At 32.1% G+C, this 19787-nt stretch overlaps 2 protein-coding genes across 12 annotated transcripts in view; both read left to right on the top strand.

Annotated features, from left to right (window-relative positions):
• Hr3 (Hormone receptor 3) overlaps nucleotides 1-8616 on the top strand; it is an 81194-nt gene extending 72578 nt beyond the window's left edge. For 8 of the 11 annotated variants that reach the window (XM_070307687.1, XM_070307684.1, XM_070307686.1 and 5 more), the window contains one exon: nucleotides 2960-8615. The gene's annotated coding sequence lies outside the window, so the exon portion shown is untranslated. Of the gene's footprint in view, nucleotides 1-2959 lie in introns of all 11 variants that reach the window. The other 3 variants (XM_070307678.1, XM_070307675.1, XM_070307676.1) reach the window with 2 other exon arrangements.
• Nucleotides 8617-9465: 849 nt separating this feature from the next.
• On the top strand, nucleotides 9466-11117 carry Dctn6-p27 (dynactin subunit 6). Its single transcript, XM_070308011.1, has 5 exons — nucleotides 9466-9574; nucleotides 9943-10113; nucleotides 10190-10317; nucleotides 10515-10657; nucleotides 10735-11117. The coding sequence occupies exons 1-5, from the start codon at nucleotides 9525-9527 to the stop codon at nucleotides 10834-10836; spliced, it is 594 nt and encodes a 197-aa protein (XP_070164112.1). The 5' UTR covers nucleotides 9466-9524; the 3' UTR covers nucleotides 10837-11117.
• The last annotated feature ends 8670 nt before the right edge of the window (nucleotides 11118-19787 follow it).

Below are 19787 nucleotides of genomic sequence, written 5' to 3'. Positions count from 1 at the left end.
ATAAAATACTTAGAGATCATAAAATTTATAAAACTTATATTTTATATAATATAAATAGTCATAACTTTATTCTCTTCTTATTATAATTTATATTAATTAAGAACAATTTGTCACTGGCCACATGATGTTTTTGAAATCGGCACGAGATAAACTCGACACTACCGTTGAAAGGGTTAAAATTAAGATTAACGAATTAGAAAAGAATAATTTGTAAATATGTTTATATATGGTTACTATCAATCTGATTCGAAAGTAGACCGACTCTGTTTCTCCTTCGAAAACGTCCGAATCTTTGATTTTTCAAAAATATCAATTCTTAATCTCAATATACTTTCACAGTTTATAGTAATAACACATTTCTCTTTAAAAAAAATCTTTTCTATAAAAATGAATATTAAATCCCCTAATTCAATGTTACTTGGACGTCTCTTGTGTGAATGAGAAATCAAGGTATAAAAAGGCGGATGAATATAATCGGAGGTTGTATCGGATTTTAATCGTTCGCAACATCAGCAATATTTATCAATTTTATATTGATCTACTCTAGCAATCATTCTTGAACGTTAAAGAAAAGTTATTCGTACCATTCACGATATTTTCTCTAGAATTTCACGAATTTTTAATTCAAATCTGATTCATCCTCTGCAATCTTATTCATCCGCGATTATTCTAAACCAGCTTGGATTTTAATGACTAGCCTACCGGATAGCGTATATATGGTTTATAGAGCATACTAACTTATTTTTGTTTGTTGTTAAACGTTAAATTTTGCCTGAAATTTAATATTAAACGTTATGTTAAACTTTATATGCGTCTATGTATTTTAAAATGTTTCTCCCGCGTTTAAAATCATTACGATTAATGTATTACGTTTAACGTATTCGAATCTAAAGATTACAATAGATAAGAATGTAAGAATGCATAATTATAAATTTATTTTAATATTAAGATGAGTTAAAGTGTCGATAAATTTATGTTAATCGATATGGAGACATTTTACTGCCAGTAATTGGATTTAAAGCTACAGAGTGTCTCAAAAAGATTTATATAATATTTTTTTGATCTTTTAATATCTTTTTCCATTGATAAAAATTTATTTGTACGATTTAAATACAAAATTAATTACTATTTTGATTTTTTATTTGAATTAGCCTTGTATAAAAATTGTTCATATATATAACTCTCTCTGTGAATATTTTATTATAACAAATATTTAATTATAAACATTTTTCATTCAAGATTCTTTCAATAAATTTTATAAAGCTTTATTATACATGTTTTTGAGATGATCTGTATTTTTTGCTCGCATAATAGACTTATGTTCGATATCTAATTCGTTATGTCAATTATATATTGTAGAAAACGATATTATTGTGCAAGATATGCGTGTTGTCCGAGATCGAAATTTTTGGCCTTTAAGTCAAACTAAATGTCCGGTAGGCTTTCAAATATTTATCATGATGGACTTTCTCTGTCTTATTGTTAGATAAAAATATTAAGTAATGCCTCTCTCGAGAGACAATCGATTGGTTGCCTATCATCCGTGGTCGGATGATTCTTCCTAGGAAACGTCAAGATGAGCACGCTAAAGATAAATCTAGGAAAGTAAGAAAAATAATACGGTAGAATCACGCGATAAAGAAAACACATCGAACTGAATAGAACGCTGGTATATGGTCTCGCTAAAATTGTTGATAGAGTTTTATATAGTAGCAAAATTTTGTGTGCAACTTAATTTTTTTGTTTCAAATTTTATCTATAAATAACAGAATAAAAAAGATTATAATATATAATATACTTTTTTTTTTTTTTTTTTAAATAAAAAATTTAGAACGGTGGAATAATCTTTGAAACAGATTTTACACGGTTAAAGGTAAAGAAAGTATTGTAGCTTTACTTTCGAGGGAAGAAATACGTGTTTTACAGATCTTGATTTTTGCCTAATTATTCTTACACAGACATTTTAGAATAAAGTTTAAAAATATAATAGAGTTTAACTTTCGGCATTAATTACAGTATTTTTTTTTTCTTCAATAAAAAAAGTAAGGAGAAAAATACGTTTGTCTCATTCTCTTATTAAATTTGATTTTACTCGTTTTATATTATAATTAAATTACATTTTTATCGTGCATTTTTAGATTCTTAGTATATGCTATAATATGATATTTGATGTTTAAAAATTGTGTATATTAATTATATTACGTATATATTGTATATTTCGTTATTCGGTAAAACTCCATAAAAAGTAACACACTTCCGATTTTATCGCTACTTAAATATGTTATAGGGAAGATTCTTCTAAGTAATTCCTCGCAAGAAATAAGTGGAGAACGGCATTTAGAAGATATAACAAATTGAAATTTGACATTAAAGTATGTGTATGCTATATAATTTATTATTTTTTCATTGAAAAAAAGCTGTTTTCCGGGGGGGGGGGAGGTGCAGAAAGAGAGAGACAGAGGTCCTCTTTCGCTCACGCATTCAATAAATAATATTTTTCACAACAAGATTCACAAACTCGTATATGCAGTTGCATGTTGAAAACTGTTAACAAATTGCGAGAAATAGGTGAAACATATTATTGATAAAATATCCATGATCGGATACCTATCCCGTAAATGTAAACAAACACTTTACATGTCTGCTGTACAACAAATACAACGTACACAAACTTCATTTTTCCTAATCTTCTTAAAACTATGAAACTTTAATTTGTTATATCTCCTAAACCAATACCACCCCCCATTTATTTCTTGCAGGGAATTACTCAGAAAAACCTCCTCTATAACATATTTAAGTGGCGATAAAATCGGAGGTATGTCTATCTTTTATGCAGTTTTACCGATTATTCTATTTGTTGTTCTCTCTAATTTTTCTTTAAAGAAAAAATGTGATGATAATCTTGAATCGCAAAATTGGCGAGTTCATTTAAGTTATCACTTTGTCCAATCACGCGTAGATCATCTACTGGTGTCCGGCGTACCGCGAACATCTCTTGCGCATCCTTCACGGCGATGACGACGATGACGACAACGTCAGGAACATATATACAACTTGTCGACTGAATAGTTCTATACTCATACGGTGCTTACGACAGGGAGCAAACCAGGTACAAGCGTTGTTTAATCATATATTCGTCTCCTTTCTGTTGCAGATAATTTCCTTCGTAATGAACGTATTGGGCCTTAAATAAACATAAAACATTGTTATATATAAAGTATACATAAAAAGCAACATAAAGTATATACAGAAATATATATATATATATATATATATATATATATATTTAAATATAAATATATAAATATATACATAGTGTGGATGCGTATGTGTATACGCGCGCGCGATACGTCTTACCGACGTAAAGGTGTATACACATACGCACATGTCATTATAAGATTATATTATATAGCAAAGAAAAAAATCGCGAATGCGTGCGAAGCAAACGAGCGAGCGAGCGAGCGAGCGAAAGCGAGAGAATGTGCGTGTGTAAGCGAGAAACGGACGAGCGAATACGAGTGAAAACGAAAAAGAGTGAGAGACCTGAATTATCGGTTGTTACGATACATGCATAAAGTATATATTGTATTAATTAAAAAAAAAAAATAGTAAAAGAGGGAGGAGAAAGAGGAAGAGGAACGGTGATTAACCAAGTCCTGCTTAGACGGTCCTAGGACGAGATAATGTAATATAATATTATAATCGAGAATTGGCATGTTTTTTACGAGAAGAAAATCTCGATCGATCCGCTCGTTGCGACATAGAGACCGATATTATCACATCGTCGAACAGAGAGAATACGAGAGCGAGCAAACCCAACGAATAGCGTCAGCGAAGGGTAGAGCTTATATTACTGAGGGCGAGGAATCGTGGAACCGCGTCAAAGTTGGGTGTAATTAAGCGCGATAATGGCGATAATGAGCATGTTTTTATCACGTTTTAGAATTTCTTCTTCCAACTTTTACTCGATCATCTCTCACGTTCCAACTTTATCTCGCCTTCGTTATTAATTGTTATATTCGTATCTTGATCGTCAATCACGGACAAAGAATAAAATTTATAGTACAAAAGAAATTTACGCGTGATTATATTAATGATAAAATATAGATACGTGATAATGACATGTAAAAAATAAATTTTGTAATAAATGAAACGTTAACAATTAAGAAATGTGATGAAAACTATCAACGTTATAAAAGAAAGAAATTTAGGAACGGGCAAGAAGAGAGGAGGACAAGGAATTTAAAAGCAAATTATAAAAGTCGAAAGTGTGATGAATCGATAACAAGAAATTAAAAGTATTTTAGAAACTGATAATAAAACATGATTACATCAATCGTCATTATTGTAGTCAACTTGTACGAGCTGTGAAAAGATCAAAGTTTCTTCTTTCCGCTCGTATAGCCGGTAAAGGACGCGTCATTTCGCTAAATATTCAAATAAGTTTTACTAGGTGAAGAGATATGACTAAAGAAGCAAGTATAAAGCACCGTCTTCTATTTAAAGATACGACAAAACTAGCTCTAGGGATACTCTTTTAATCACGATTAATCTTAACACGTATTACACCATCGATTCGATACTTGAAATTTCTTTCGCCTTAGCAAGAATATTCGAATAAACGCGTCCTTACAATTAGCTTAAATGCAGAAATCTCGGCAGCGGTTACGCGTTCCGCCGTCGTCGCGACTTCGAGTAGTGATTCGAGTATAGAGTTCTCAGCTACTTTATATATATATATATAGCATAAATACATATATATAAATAAAAAAATATATATATATAAATTAATAAATATATAAATAAATAAATAAATAAAAATATATATATATATATATATATAAATACTATATATATGGGAGTATATTTCGAGGAGCGGAATGATCGAGATTCGACGATCTTCGCGATTAATGAGTACGATGAGCGTTATAGACAGAGATTCTTCGTCCCTGGACCAACTCGGCCGGATTACACGGATAACGATGACACATAACACGCTCACGAGAATCCATACACATACATACGCAGAGACAGACAAAGAGAAAGAAAGGGAGTGAAAGAGAGAAAGAAAGAGAATGAAAGTGAGAGCGAGAGAAAAATATTATATGAATTGTGACGCGCGGATGCAACTTTCACGGATGCAGGCATAGATAGAGCTAATCGATCGCATTATGCGCGCGCATTAAAAACGTTTTTGGTACTGTACGGCACTTGTATGACGCGTCTCTTTATACGTAAATCGTATACTTCTTACGGATAAAAAAGAAAAAAAAAACATAAAATAGCCCGTCATCGCGCGCTAAGACACCCTCACGAAGCGTTTATATACGCACCGTCACCGGCTTTCCTCGCTGTCGTCGATCATTGATCGAAGATCAGGAGATTAAGAAAGGATTTAATAACGGCTCGTTATTATTCATCGACACTTTCGCGACCGCCCGTGTATTTTTAGATAAAAATTACGTCGTTTGGGCACCGGGCCGATTAAAATGCATTCGTACGCCTTCGCGTCGTTGCTAAGTATAAAATTATCTTGCTAAGAGGCAGGCTGGAATAAAGAAAAGGTATTCGTACGCCATCACCTTTTTGCTATAAATAACACTATGTTGTTAAGAAGCTGGAATAATAAAAGTATTTGTAAGTCACACCTTGTGCTTTTATTATAAATATTTTTAACTTGTTATATAGATATATATATATATATATATATATATATATATATATGAGAGATATTTAAACTCTTTAAGAATCTTAAAAATATATAGAGAGCTTGTAATATATTTAAAGAATAATGCTATATATATATATATATATTTAAAATTGCAACACACATTTTTATTTAAGAGTTACTTATAGCGATGACGTGCGAATACTATGTGTCTCATTCTATAGTGAATTTGTTTAAGGCAAATTATGAATATTGCAGCTAATTATGTAAACCCTAAACGGTATAAGCGGGGTATGACAGATCGTTTTTAATTATAGAAACTTCATAGCGCTCTATTATTATTTGTTTGTATTTATAAAGTTTAATATAAATAAATAAAATCTAATTTCCACACGTATAAATTACAAACATCATTTATTTTTTGTTGTTGTGTGAGTGTATATAAGTATTTATTATTATAAAATCTACGCAGTATGTTGTGTGTTTGTCTTTGGCCTTTTTATATAATTACGTAAGTAAAATAATTTATACTGTTTAGGGTAACGCAGTCTTTAACATTTATCACGTATTTAATCCATTATAATTTCTTTTTTGAAACCTTATAATGGTAATGATGAAATAATGTCAGAAAAAAAATCATCAGAGATTTGTGCTAAAAGTTCTGAACATTTTTTTTGACATTTAATTTTTCAACATCTTATAACGATATTAAGATAGTTATACTCCACTTATATTTAGTATATAACACACAGTTATATATAAAATATAAATATAATATAATAATTGCGATCTTTAATGGGTCGAGAATGTACCGATATCAAAACTGTAATTTAAATTTGCAGTTAAATATCAGCGGTTGCGAAAGTGTTAAGAATGTATTGTTATTAGCTCTTTATAGTTCGATTTATTACGTATTTATATATTATTATTTGCTCGAATGGCAGAATTATTAAAACTACACGTTAAAACAAATACTCACACTCAGCTTGAATGATAATTTGCAATTCTTAAATATGCAATGACTTTGTAATTTTTATTAAATCATTGTTATTTACGAATGTTAACGTAAATTTTTACAGCAATTTGATATGATAACAAAAATATTAGATTTGCTCATGATATAATATATTAACTCATACATATAAATAGAATGTTAATATTTTATTATTGATATTTATTAAATTTGAGAAAAAAATTGGAGGGTACTAATCTTGAAAAGAAGATCTCAAATTTTACATTGTATTGAATGTATATAGTTTCAATTTTTTTAGGTCATAAAATTTTAGATTAATTTTTTTTCTTACTTTGAGTTTATTAAATTTCTTGAATTTTTAATTTTTCAAAATTCTCAGGCCTGAATCTTTGATCTTTCAAGTACGTTTTAATCTTTGAATTGTTGTCGCATTATTTGTTCCTTGCATTCTCGGATTTTGATTATTAAAAAAATTCTTAGGTTTTAAAGTCATTACTAGAATAGCAAAGAACGAGAAAATAGATCACTTTGAAATACTATTAATTAATTAATCATTTTAAAAATTGGAAATTATTTAACTTTTAAAAATTGGAAATTATTATTAACTTTTAAGATGAAGATAAATAAATATAAATGTTTGTTGTTGTTATCCTTAAAAAATTTTTTTAAGATGATTTCAAAATAAGATGAAATCATGCAAAATGCAATTATAATATGATAAGATCATAATTAGACCTATGAAGGATAACTCTCGGATGCATATGCAATGTCAATTTTGCTTTAATACAGATTTCGATTTACAAAAAAAAATTAGATTTCGATTTACAAAAAGTAAAAAATTGTATATTTGCTTTTTTTATATCTGTTTTATTTTATTAAATTACACTATTTGCTAAATCAAATTATGTCAATAACATTAGTATAAATGTCAATAACTTTAGTATGAAAAGTTATAATTCTGTTATTTTTTCATAAGAGGTAAAAAAGTGTCCAACTATCACACAAAAAAGGCAGCTTTAATTATTTTATATTTCTTTTAGATATTAATGTATTAGTGGCGTATTTACATTATATTTGCATAATATTTTTTTTTATAAATGCAAAGATGAAAAATAATTTTCTCAAATTTTAGGAAATTACTTCTGAATCAATCACGTTATCATTCATGAAATTGATTGATAAAAATACTAATTTTTTATTCTTCTTAAGAATAAGCTTGTTTGTATAACATAGTATGCAAGAAAAAGACTTAATATACATCCGAGAGAATCGAACGCGATTAAAGAAGGATCGACGAGAGCGACGGCGAATCCGTCACGGTGCGCCGACTGACACGCTTTCGGACGGTTGCATATATTTATAGCGAAAAATTACGAGAATGCATATTATTCTGCCGATTAACAAATAAGTGCGTAGGATTCGTTTAATTGTAGATCGAACACGTACACAGTCATGTTACGCGCGAGTGCAAAATGCATACCATCTACGATACCCTCCTTCGCTCACATCTTTATATCCCCTTATTCAAGAGCAACACATACACACACATACACACGCGCACACACAACAGACACACACATATATGGAATACGTACCCGTATACGAATACACATTGTTACACATACACAAAACTCACACGCGTATAATAAGGCGCAACACGTACACGCGCACGCACGTTGCAATTAGACGTTATTATCGCAATTTGGAGTTAAATTTTATAATATATAATATATAAAAAATATATATAATAAATAAAAGAGTTGACGGATAATATAGAGTTATATTAAATATCTAAACGAAGATACTCTGTGTTTCTTATGTGTGAATATATTATCCCTTTTGTTGCGCAATTACACTCGAAATTTTCCTTCTCTCTCGTATCCTTACAATAGTTTAAGTAGATAGAACGCGTATTTGCATACGTTAACAATGTTCTCACACTGTGTTCTTCAATTTTTATCATATTATAGTTAAACTATTTTTTTTTTACTTATGTACATTTTAATAAATATTATTCAACGTTTTAACAAACAAAAATAGTTAACGTATTAGACTCATATATTCAATCTAATAAATATTTTGTATCGGCTCCTGAAATTTATTTAAATCTTAATAAATAAGAGTTATTAATATGATAAGCCATAAGATAACATTACTTACACACGTATTTTCTTTATCCTTGTATAAAAATGGAAAAATATATATTTTTTTAGAATTCTTTTTGTTATAATCCCCTAAATATAACTGCTGTTTTCGTTCAACATTTAAGGAAAAGTAATGAAAACCTTAAATTTACTTATTACGCTTTAATCTTTTTTACTGTTCAATACATTTCAAAAATTATTTTAGAAATTATCCTTATTTCTAAGATGGGTAGTTTAATTAGTTTTTAAGCTTCTTAAGTGTAATAAATATTAATATATGCAATGAATAATAATAATTGTATTCTGATAAAAATTTTAAGTCAACAATTTATAATAACAATTTTTTAATTCCACATAATGACACCATTATTTTAATAATAATAATTTTGATATATGTATGTTAACTTGTGTGTTGTTAAATAATAAATTTTTATTTTATAAGTAAGATATAGAGAAGGATATTAACATCACGACTATCTCATCAATTTTAATTTTCCACAAATTACATTTATTGACAAGTAATCTGATTTTATTGTTTATAAAAACTTTTTAATAATTCTTTAAACAATGTCTCTTTTAATAGCTAGTCAATATTTGAATGAAAATATTTTTAAATTCTGCGCACGATATTATCGAAAGAAAACATGGAATATTTCGATATATCGATATCAAGCGGTTTATACTTTGCATCTCCAGCAGGGAACTGTCATCTGTCATTGGAGCCAAACTGACATCGTAAATGGACGGAAAAACGACTTTTAACAATTCTTCGGCTTATCGCCGCGCCAAGTAAATTTAACAATACTTACATTAAATATATATAATATTATACTGATATTTGACTTGAATTTTAATATTTATTAAAAGTTATCATTTCATGTTACAATATCAGATTGTACTTTTGAGGTTAGTTTGATGCTTCCTAACCTGATTACACATATTTATAACAAATCAATATGTAAATATGCACGTATAGAAGAAATAGTAATGAAGATCGATGCAAAAACATTTGAGGTTTTTTAACAATAAGCATTATATTAAAGTGCTAAATATAATGAAGAAAATAAATGAAGAACTAGAAGAGAGAGTATTATATACTAATACTTCATTTTTATACATACAGATAATTGTACATGTTTACAATTATATCTTTATAGCTTAAAAATTGCACCTGGTGCAGTAGTGTGCGAAGAAAGTATTCTGAAAGGAGACATTTCCATTGGTGCAAAAACTATAATCCATCCTAGGGCATGCATTCTAGCGGAGGCTGGTCCAATCATCATAGGAGAAGGCAATATAATAGAAGAAATGGCAACTATAGCTAACAGGCAAATTTAATATGTTCACATTGTTCATAAAACATACAATTTTATACTAATTACTAATATATTGCATATTTTGCAGATCACCTCCTGATGCTCCGGAATCTGTAACAGTACCGGTGCAGATAATAGGAAACTACAATGTCTTTGAGACTGATTGTACGTGTGAGTCATTCAAAGTTGGAGATAACAATATTTTGGAAGCAAAAGGTATATATAATATTCTAACAGTTATTTTTCAATACATATAAATAAATATTGCATTTGTGGTATTAGATCACACAAGTAGAACTAATTTTGTCAGGTCAGAGAACAATTTAAGAGAATCATTCAATAAGACTTATAAAAATATTAATTATAAATTTTTATACACGCATTTTGCAAATAACTTTTTTCTTGTTCAAAAGCGCACGTTGGCCGAGAAATCGAATTAACCAATGGATGCGTAATTGGAGCAGCGTGCTCTTTGACTGAACGAGAAATTGTACCCGAAAATATGATAGTATACGGAAGTCAGTGTCAACGTAGAGAAATGAATGACAAACCATATGTGAGCATTATATATTATTTTTATTCTATTATTTCATAATACAAAATTTGATTTTTTTATTCCATTGTATTAATTAGCCTCAGATTGGACAGTTGGATTTTCTGCTAAAAGTGCTTCCGAACTATCATCATTTTCGCAAGTCGAATATGAAGCCGAAGCCTGGGACTAATAATATGTAATATTCAATTTTGTATAATAATAAAACGAGAGAAAACGCGCGGGAAAGTATAACTTTTGCATCAATCTTATTATATTTATTGAATATACTTTATATTCGTGATTATTAAGAAAGAAGGGGAAAGAAACGAAATTAGATATTTATTTATAAATGCTACATAATCTTTTATAATTGTTTATTATTGTTTTAGCGAACTTTGTAGAAAATTAAATATATATTGTAATAATAAGAAAGAGAAAGAGAAAAGAAGTTTACATATTACATAATTAATGCTGATATTAAAAATTGTTAATTTATATTTATGATCAAAATGGAAACAAATAAATGATCAATAAACCATAAAAGTATTCCTTCGAATTCAACTTCTTCATTAATGATGACATCAATATTTAATTTTGTCAAAATTCTTTCTACATCAGCTTTTGTTCCTTATCAGCTTCATTCTCTTAATATTTATCTTATTATTATTCCAAGATATTCTATATTTGAATTTTTCTAACATAATGACATTTTAATATAACTTAGGATTATAATCATAAATTATTTTCATAATTTAAAATGGAAAGAAAAAAAGTAAATTTGTGGAACAATACCTTTTACTATCCCAATATATTGCATTAACATTGCGCAATATTAATACATCCAAAAAATTAACAAGCATTATTGTTAGTAACGATTAAATGTTTTTGTATTTGTCCCTCGATTTGTTGCTAGTCTTGTTGAGCTTTTCTCGATTTTCCGTACAAAAAATTAGGTGATCCATAAAAAAAATGAAAGAAATCACCCTCGTCTCTTTTTCACAACGAGCGGAAATATGAATAGAAATATTAGCCACTCCGTCTCTTAACCGACTCTCCGGGGAATTTAACGGCATAATGCTAAACGCTACATCTATGAATATGAATTAGCATCTCGTCGAGGGGGTTGGTTGCGAACCATTTACCGCTTCCGTCAGCTTAGTGAAACGTGCCAGTGATTATCAAACTCTTCATATTTGAATTTATACTCGTAGGAAAATAACAACAAATCAAAATGTTACATTTTCATAAACCAGCAATTTGCTTGTAATATATATAATATAAATCTGAACAGTCTTTCAAGTATATTTTTCTAGATTTTTGAAAAATTGATAAAAAATAATAAAAATTAATAGAAAAGAATTTCGAGAACTTGTAAATATTGTTATTTAATATGAAAGTTTACTCAAGATATAAAAGTTAAATAGCCAATTTCAATTTTTTTAATAACTGAAATTTTTCAGGAACAATGCTGTATATTAATTTTGCAAATCGCAGAATTGACCAAACACCGACTTAAGTATTTTTACAAAACAAAGTAGTCACGAGCGCGCCTTTACTTTAATGATCGGTCGTGGCAACCCCCCGTGACGTAACTCTTGTCGCGAAAGTGGTGACTCGAGAGAGCTGTCATATTTTGACGTCCGCAGCGAGCGTCGGAGAAAAGAGAGAAAGGGTGCGAGAAAGAGACATGGAGAAAATGAGAAGAAAAAGATTATTTTCCGAGGGGGGTTGAATCCGCAGCCACAATCGCGAAGAAGAAGTTAACGAGGAGAGAGCTCCGAATGCTTTTCTGATGAATTTACGTAATCTCTTTTCGACGGCGTCACTCAAGTATACTTTCGTCCACAAGTATCTTTTTAAATTTAATTTATTTAATAATTTGTAAGAAGGAATGCGATCAAATCCCGTGATATGAATCGAGACATATAATTTTCTGAAATCCTTTAGAAGACATATTTTTTCACACTAACTATAAGAATGAAGCTAAATTAATATTTTTACTTGACGAAATTTCTTAAATAAAACAATGTAAAAATTTATTTTGCTTAAATAGTGTCAGCGGTAGTTTTCTTCTTTTCATTACTATGACAAACTTTTTATCCAATTTCAATCAATACATATTTAATAAGACAATATATTAAATAACTAATAGAGTTTAATAATAAAATTTCTTGATGAAAAAATTTATATTATTATATGTTAATTGAAAATAAAGATACAAATTATTTGTTAGTCGTACAATTACACAGAATCCAACTATATTGTGTGCAAATGAGAATTAAATATAAATTATATAAAGCAAATATGTGCATGCGAAGTAATCGCGTAAAAGTGAACACACATTGCACTTGGAGACAAACCGTCTACATTGCTTTTAACTGACATGAGAGATTCGATTGAGGGGTCGAGGTTTGAGCATCGAATTAGGTGTGCCGTCAAAAGTCGCTCGAGCGATTGTCAAGATCCGCGAGCGGTGCGTGCGAACGATAATAATCGACGGACAGCCGTTGGGGTGTGTTTTGATTTTGACCACCACGGTCGTCGACTGCTTACAGAGTATATGCGCAACTAAACTAGGAGAAGGATAGACAGAGAGAGGCTTTATTTGGAGGATACGAGAGAAAAGAGAAGGCGAAATCAACCCCCTCTTGCGTCCTGATCTCCTCGACGTTCCAGTCTCGCAAATTGACGTCCGCAGACATGAACCCCGCTCGTCCAATGCCAAACGAGAGTGACGAGCGTTGCGAATCCACGACTCGCTTAACATTTCCATTGTGAGCGCCGTCCCCGGGGTTCAAGAGGCGGAAAGAAAAGGGAGATGTATTGGAAGAGAGAAACGCGTCGCGCGCGCAAAAGTCTCGATGCTGTTGAGGATTATAATAATTGCGAATTAACATCAGTAATCGGCCGACAAAGTTGATCGATGGACATCGCGTTAAGAGCACGGAGTGCACGAGTCTTAATCATCAGACGAAACTTTTGTGTGCAATCGGTGAAAACAAATTTTATTTGCGATTCTCTTGATCGCAGATTTTATGGAAAAACTAGTTATTGATTTTTATATTTATAAATAGATAAATTATTTATTAATTTCTAAATCGTCGATATATAATTAATGAGGGAGAGGGGGGGGCGGGAAGAGGGATATACATATAATACATTATTTTTATTTTTTACAAAAGATTATTTCTATTCACTATATTTATTGATTTAAATGCTAAATGAATGAATTGTTACTCTGGAGAGCCGCACTTAATTTAGGAATATTAATACTAATTTTGGAACATATCTTTGCTTATTTTCATCATTGAATAATTTTAATAATATACTTTTAAAAATATAAATTTATAATAATGAAAAAGTTTTACTTATTATGGTTAAATAAACCAAGAGACAAGCGTGATCCATTTCAATCAGTTTGTAATCTGTACGAGGATAGGGGAGAAAGGGGAGATGAGAGATGCGTAACAAAAAAATATGCAATCTACATCGGCGTCGACAAAATTTTTCTGGCAAGTTATATGCGAAAAGTTAGTAAGAGTCCACTAAAATTAAAAACAAATTTATTTTTATTAAATTTTATTTTAATATTTTTATCTACAAAAATCATTTTAACACTAAAGAAGAATAAGAACACATTACATTGAACGCATCAATACATGATATCATATGTGTATAGTGTAGTTCTTATCGGTATCAGAAACTTCAATGTGATTCCAATAAATTGAAAATTGAAGATTTCGATTTCGCCGAACTCACGAAAAATGAAGACATACTATAAATAACTTTTCCCCATTTTTTTGAATATTTCCTATAGATTAAGGGGTACAAGTGCAATTTTCGCACCCTTTTCGCCGCGCCTATGGCAGTCTCGATACAATGATGAACGATTGGATCGCGACAATGAATAATATTCGACGGGCGACGGTTAAACGTAGGAGCGGATCGGATCGGGCCCGCCTACGAAAAGGTGGAGGAGGCCCAGGACGCGCGGCCAAACCACCCGTAAAATCCGAAAGGGAGCCGCCGCGGCGCGGAGATGGGAAAGCGGGGGGCCGCCCGGGTGACTCTGTGACGCGATTATGCTAACGAAGTTGTTCCATTGTAGCGCTGTTTACAGCGACGCGCGCATTAAGACTACGGAACAATGGGACGTCCGCGATGGAGAATCCTCGGAAATCGGGACGCGCCAGGGTGAGAGGGTTATCTCGCTAACGAACGAGCAACTCGGCTTCATCTCGATCATCATCTTGAGCGAGAGAAGACAAATAATTTTCGTCCTTATTAAGAGCTGGACTGATAAGAAAAGTTAATTTTATCCTTACGATTATTTTAATTTACTAAAAGAAGGGAGAAGAAAGATTAGAAAGATTAGAAAGATTAGAAAATTCAGCAGAAAAGAATAGATATATTCGTACATTCGAAAGACTTTGTGAAAAATGTTATTTACAAAATACAACGCAATATGCATCTTTCCCCTGGCGCATTCTGAGTCCTTGCAACGAATTATGTGCGCGTTCCTACACGAATCCGCGAGATAAGCGAGTTTTAACGGCATCAAAATTCTCGGCTGGATTTACAGATAGAGGTCCGGGAAATCGTCGAAATTCTGCGTGGTGTGAGAGAAGGGCCCCCGACTTCACCGCGCGTCTGGTTACCCCCTACCGAGGCGCCACTTGACTCGTATTTAACTTTCAAATATATTTTATGCCTTTTGCATTTCAATACTCTCGTGTATTCTCCGCGGAATCCGTCGTTTCACCTCTCCTCTCCCGCTCGTTTCGCTTAGATTCGGTTGCGTACACATTTATTTTATATACACGCTATATATACACATTATAATGAATATATAAGTTATATAGAAATATCTCTCAAAGCAATAAAATAACAGCATATAAACAGTGTATATTCAGTATATATCCAATATGAATTTTTTAAATCTCTGACGATAGAAGGAAAAATGATATAAAAGTTCAACTTGTTGAATTTGAAGATAGTGAAGATTTTAATTATTATTTTTTATTTATATTTATCATTAAATTTATCTTAAATAATTTATTCATCGAATCTTAAACGTAATATTATTAACAACAAAACATGTTAAATTTTCTGTTTTTTAACCAAACGATAAATAAATTAATTTATTATATATTTGTATTATTAGCTATATATAAATATTCAAAAAAAATTATAATGATTATACATAGACATTGTAATATTTAATAATTAAATCTTTGTTGTAGTAACTTCGATAAAAATCCACAGAGAATATATACGTATTTAAGTAGATCATAGGAGAGAGATATAATACTATACATAACATACAATTCTGAGAGAAATAAATATTGTTAGAGATAAAAAAATAGCAAAAAATGCTATAAATGGATTAAAAAGATTTTCCGACATGCGGCGAGAAAGATAGTCGTTAGAACATTGTCGTCGCGACGACACGACGTACGAGTAATTCATACTCGAACGAATCCGGCATTTATGTGTCCACCGAAGCGCGACGACATTTCGACGGGATTATTTGTAGGATCTGGCCTCATCCTCGACATTTCAACGGATCCTTTGTGCTCGGATGCTTGGCTTTCAACGATCAAGCGAGGGTGTAGCGAGTGATAATTTTACGACTTCCTGATTTATATATACAAATTATCATTAACTCGCTAAAGACAATTTTCTGATTTACGTAATCAAATGAAAAATTTTAATAATCTCCTATTTTATATAGGGCAATATAATTTCAAAAGATAATTATTTTAATAAAGGATATTTTTTTTTTTTTTTTTTTTTTTTTTATTTAGGAGCCGTTGACGAGAAAATATTTGTTTTTTAATTTAGCGTTTCTAAAAAATTCACAATAATAAATTCACATTTCTTGTTTGCAATTATATTTAGAGATAAAATTTTATTTATATATTGAATTTTCAGAATCAAACAGTAATAGCAATTTTATAAAAATATTACCAAGTCAGATTTAAAAGAAGACTTCCTTTCTGAAATAAGATACTTAGAGACTATCCGTAATTAAAAAGTATATATTAAAAAAAATCCGAACTGTGTGTTTGATAGAAGAACTGAAATTTTCCGACTTCCGTTTTAAACCTCCGTTCACTAAATAGAATTTTAAATACGGAAGTGTCACGGATCAGTGTCATCCACTTACATCCTCGCTTATTCGAAGATATAAGCACTGAGTGGGCGGATAACGATATTTTTCTTCTCGAAGGACACGAAGGGAATGTCGACGGAGTTGGTGTGTATATGTGTATGGCTGTCGGTGCACTTCAAAGGGCAGCGCGCATTCAGATGCACCGAGCGGACTAAGACTGGACTGCTTCAAGGATAGACTTCTTACCAGATAATCTCCCTCTCTTTCTTACTCATCTTGTACGTTATCTTTAGGTACAGGATGTTTCACGAGATTCATGTCTAAAAAAAATTAAAGACATAATCGCGCGTATATAATATTTTTTTAAATAAATGTAAGAGCTTTCTCCTATAATGTCTTTATCTGTATTTAATATTTTTTGAAAATATTAACTACAAAAAATATCCTATATGTACTCATACGTGTGTATGTGCGTCTATAGATTTATCATAAATATGCAAAAAGAAAATGAACAAAGTATATTTAAAAAATTATTCTTTTCCAATTTCAAAAAATCTTCTAGAAAAGAATATATATATATATATATATATATATATATATATGTATATGTTATATTATATGCTTTTTAAAGATATATGTCTAGACCGTTTTTTGTGAAACATCTTATACGCACACGCAGGCACATTGATGAAGGATACGGGTAGCGCGTACGTGCACGCATATGTGGTAACACGTACAATGCGGGGATGGGGACGTGTAGATGGCATTCTTCTAATTTGCCGGCGGTACTTTGTCGGCTAATCAATCGGCTGTCTGATTACCATGCTTTGCGTACAGTAACTACCGTAAAAGAGAGAAAGAGAGAGAGAGAGAGAGAGAGAGTGTGTGTGTGAGTCTGTGTTCATCTCGACTACGTTATTCGAATATAGCTGACTGCGTGCGCGTGCTCTTTGTATTTTTAACCGATTGTGTATCGCATATGTGATGGGAAATTATAAATTTCAAAATCCATAAATCCACATATATACGATAATTTATAGATTCGCAGATTTAACGCAGCGAATTCATATATTTTTCTGCTTCGAAAAAACAAACGAAAAAAAAAAATGCGATATTATAGAAAAGAGCCTTTTGATAGAGACATACACGTTTTTTAGATATAAAGATTTTACTCTTTTTTTATTTTATCTTTTATTCGACGATCGAATAAAGCAAACTATAACTTTGTAAAAAATAAGCTGTAAAAATAAAATAAGATGTAAAATTAGCGCAGACGAGATCAGCCGCTGAAGAACGGAACTTGAAAGCTTTTTGTAAATACCGTTTAGACCGATATCGTTCTCTCAACGTTTCACGCTTTCCGCTACCGTGTCGGACGTGTTGATCATCTTATTCCTTTAATATAAAAAAAAACGACCAGCGACAAAGAGCGACGTCTTTAAATCACCGGAGGCGGTCTCGTGGTCGAAACGCTAAACGGCGTATGCCTAAATCAAGTTAATCGTACGGGGCGCGACTAAACGGGATGCTATATTGAGACATGCAAGAAGCACGAGCATCCTCGACGTGAAATGGGACGCGCTTGTGATTACGCGTGAAATGAACGCGACGATGCATGCCGGCCATCGTACGTGCGTGCGTGAATATATATACACGCGTAACAGCCTCGGATGCTGGAGCGATGCTTCATTCTTCGCTTTTGCCTCAAGAGAGTCCATAGTTATTATCGGATTATTAGAAACGGACTATGAAAATAGACGACGAAGTAATTTTGGTTTCAACCAGCGCGAAATAGACGGCTCGCTAATTTGCGCGGTGAGGGGCCCCCCCTTCATCCCTCGCTCGCCGCATCGGTGGACCCGGCGATTTAATCCATTATAAGAGAGAGGGGATGCTGCCGAGCCGGCTTCTCGGTTTTCGCGACGCCCACTAATTTGCTAACCATCGATTTTGACCAACACGCACATTCGCGCGCACCGCCAATCGCGAACCTGGCCCTTCTCTCTCTCGCTTCGTGTCGCTCTATGTTTAGAAACGCACGCGCGGAATACTCTTTAACGCTTAACAGTCGGCTAACCGTCATCTATCTCCGCCCGCGAGTGATGGATTAGCGGCAGAGTCGGTCATTCACAAGAACCTACCGCGATTTTCAGAGAAACGCGAACTGTCTGTATGACGCAGTTAGCCCTTAAAATTATTATATAATTATGAAAAAAATTAAAATTAATATTTTATACTGAAATATTTCTAATCGAAATAATTTCTTCTCACTTTTTCTCTACCTGTAATATAAATAAATAAATAAAGAATAAATATTAAATTTGTTTAGTTTATATTAGTATACGTTTGTCACGCAATAAATGGGATTGTCTTTAATTATAAATGTACATTTGACATCTATATAAAAAGCTAAACATTTTTATCCTTCTTAATTTTATGTTTAAATTTTAATTGAATACCTATATATTCAAATATGCGTTTCAGACAAGTGACAGCTAACGGAGATTTCAGAATTGTGCAAATTGAGCATGCTATTTAATATAACATCGCGATTTCGAAAGAAAAAAGTCGTCAGAAAACGCGAGGGAGGCACGAAGACGGGATTCTGGCTGCGAGGGAGTTACAAGCGGAAGATGCGTGCTAGGACAAATTGGCCGTCGGATGCGATCGGTGGCGGCAGAAAACCGCAGCAAAAAACGAGGAGAATGCTTCTCAAGAGAAAGGCGCGCGCACATCGCCCTTGCCTTCTCCTCATCCTTTTCCTCTTGCTTCTCTTCGGGCCGCGTAACTAACGGCAGGCAATTAAAACTCGGCCGGCCGCGAGCGTTTAAGCGTCGACATTTCCGTTCACACGTGCGTAACGAGTCGAGCGGGACGCGCACCGACGCCTTCGCCGCGCAAAAAGACGTGGACCGACGACGACGCCCGCAGCGTCGCTTCGCTCCGCTGTCCGCGAAGCGAACAGCGAGACGAGATTTAAGGCCGTCTGAGCATTCACGGTCGGAACTCTCTCCTGTGTTTCTACGCGTTCTGCGC

The sequence above is a fragment of the Polyergus mexicanus genome, unplaced genomic scaffold (assembly GCF_030449975.1).
Source record: "Polyergus mexicanus isolate NDT 795.1 unplaced genomic scaffold, iyPolMexi1.0 SCAF_15, whole genome shotgun sequence".
NCBI lineage: Eukaryota > Metazoa > Arthropoda > Insecta > Hymenoptera > Formicidae > Polyergus > Polyergus mexicanus.
This window is presented reverse-complemented; position numbering and strand designations above follow the sequence as displayed.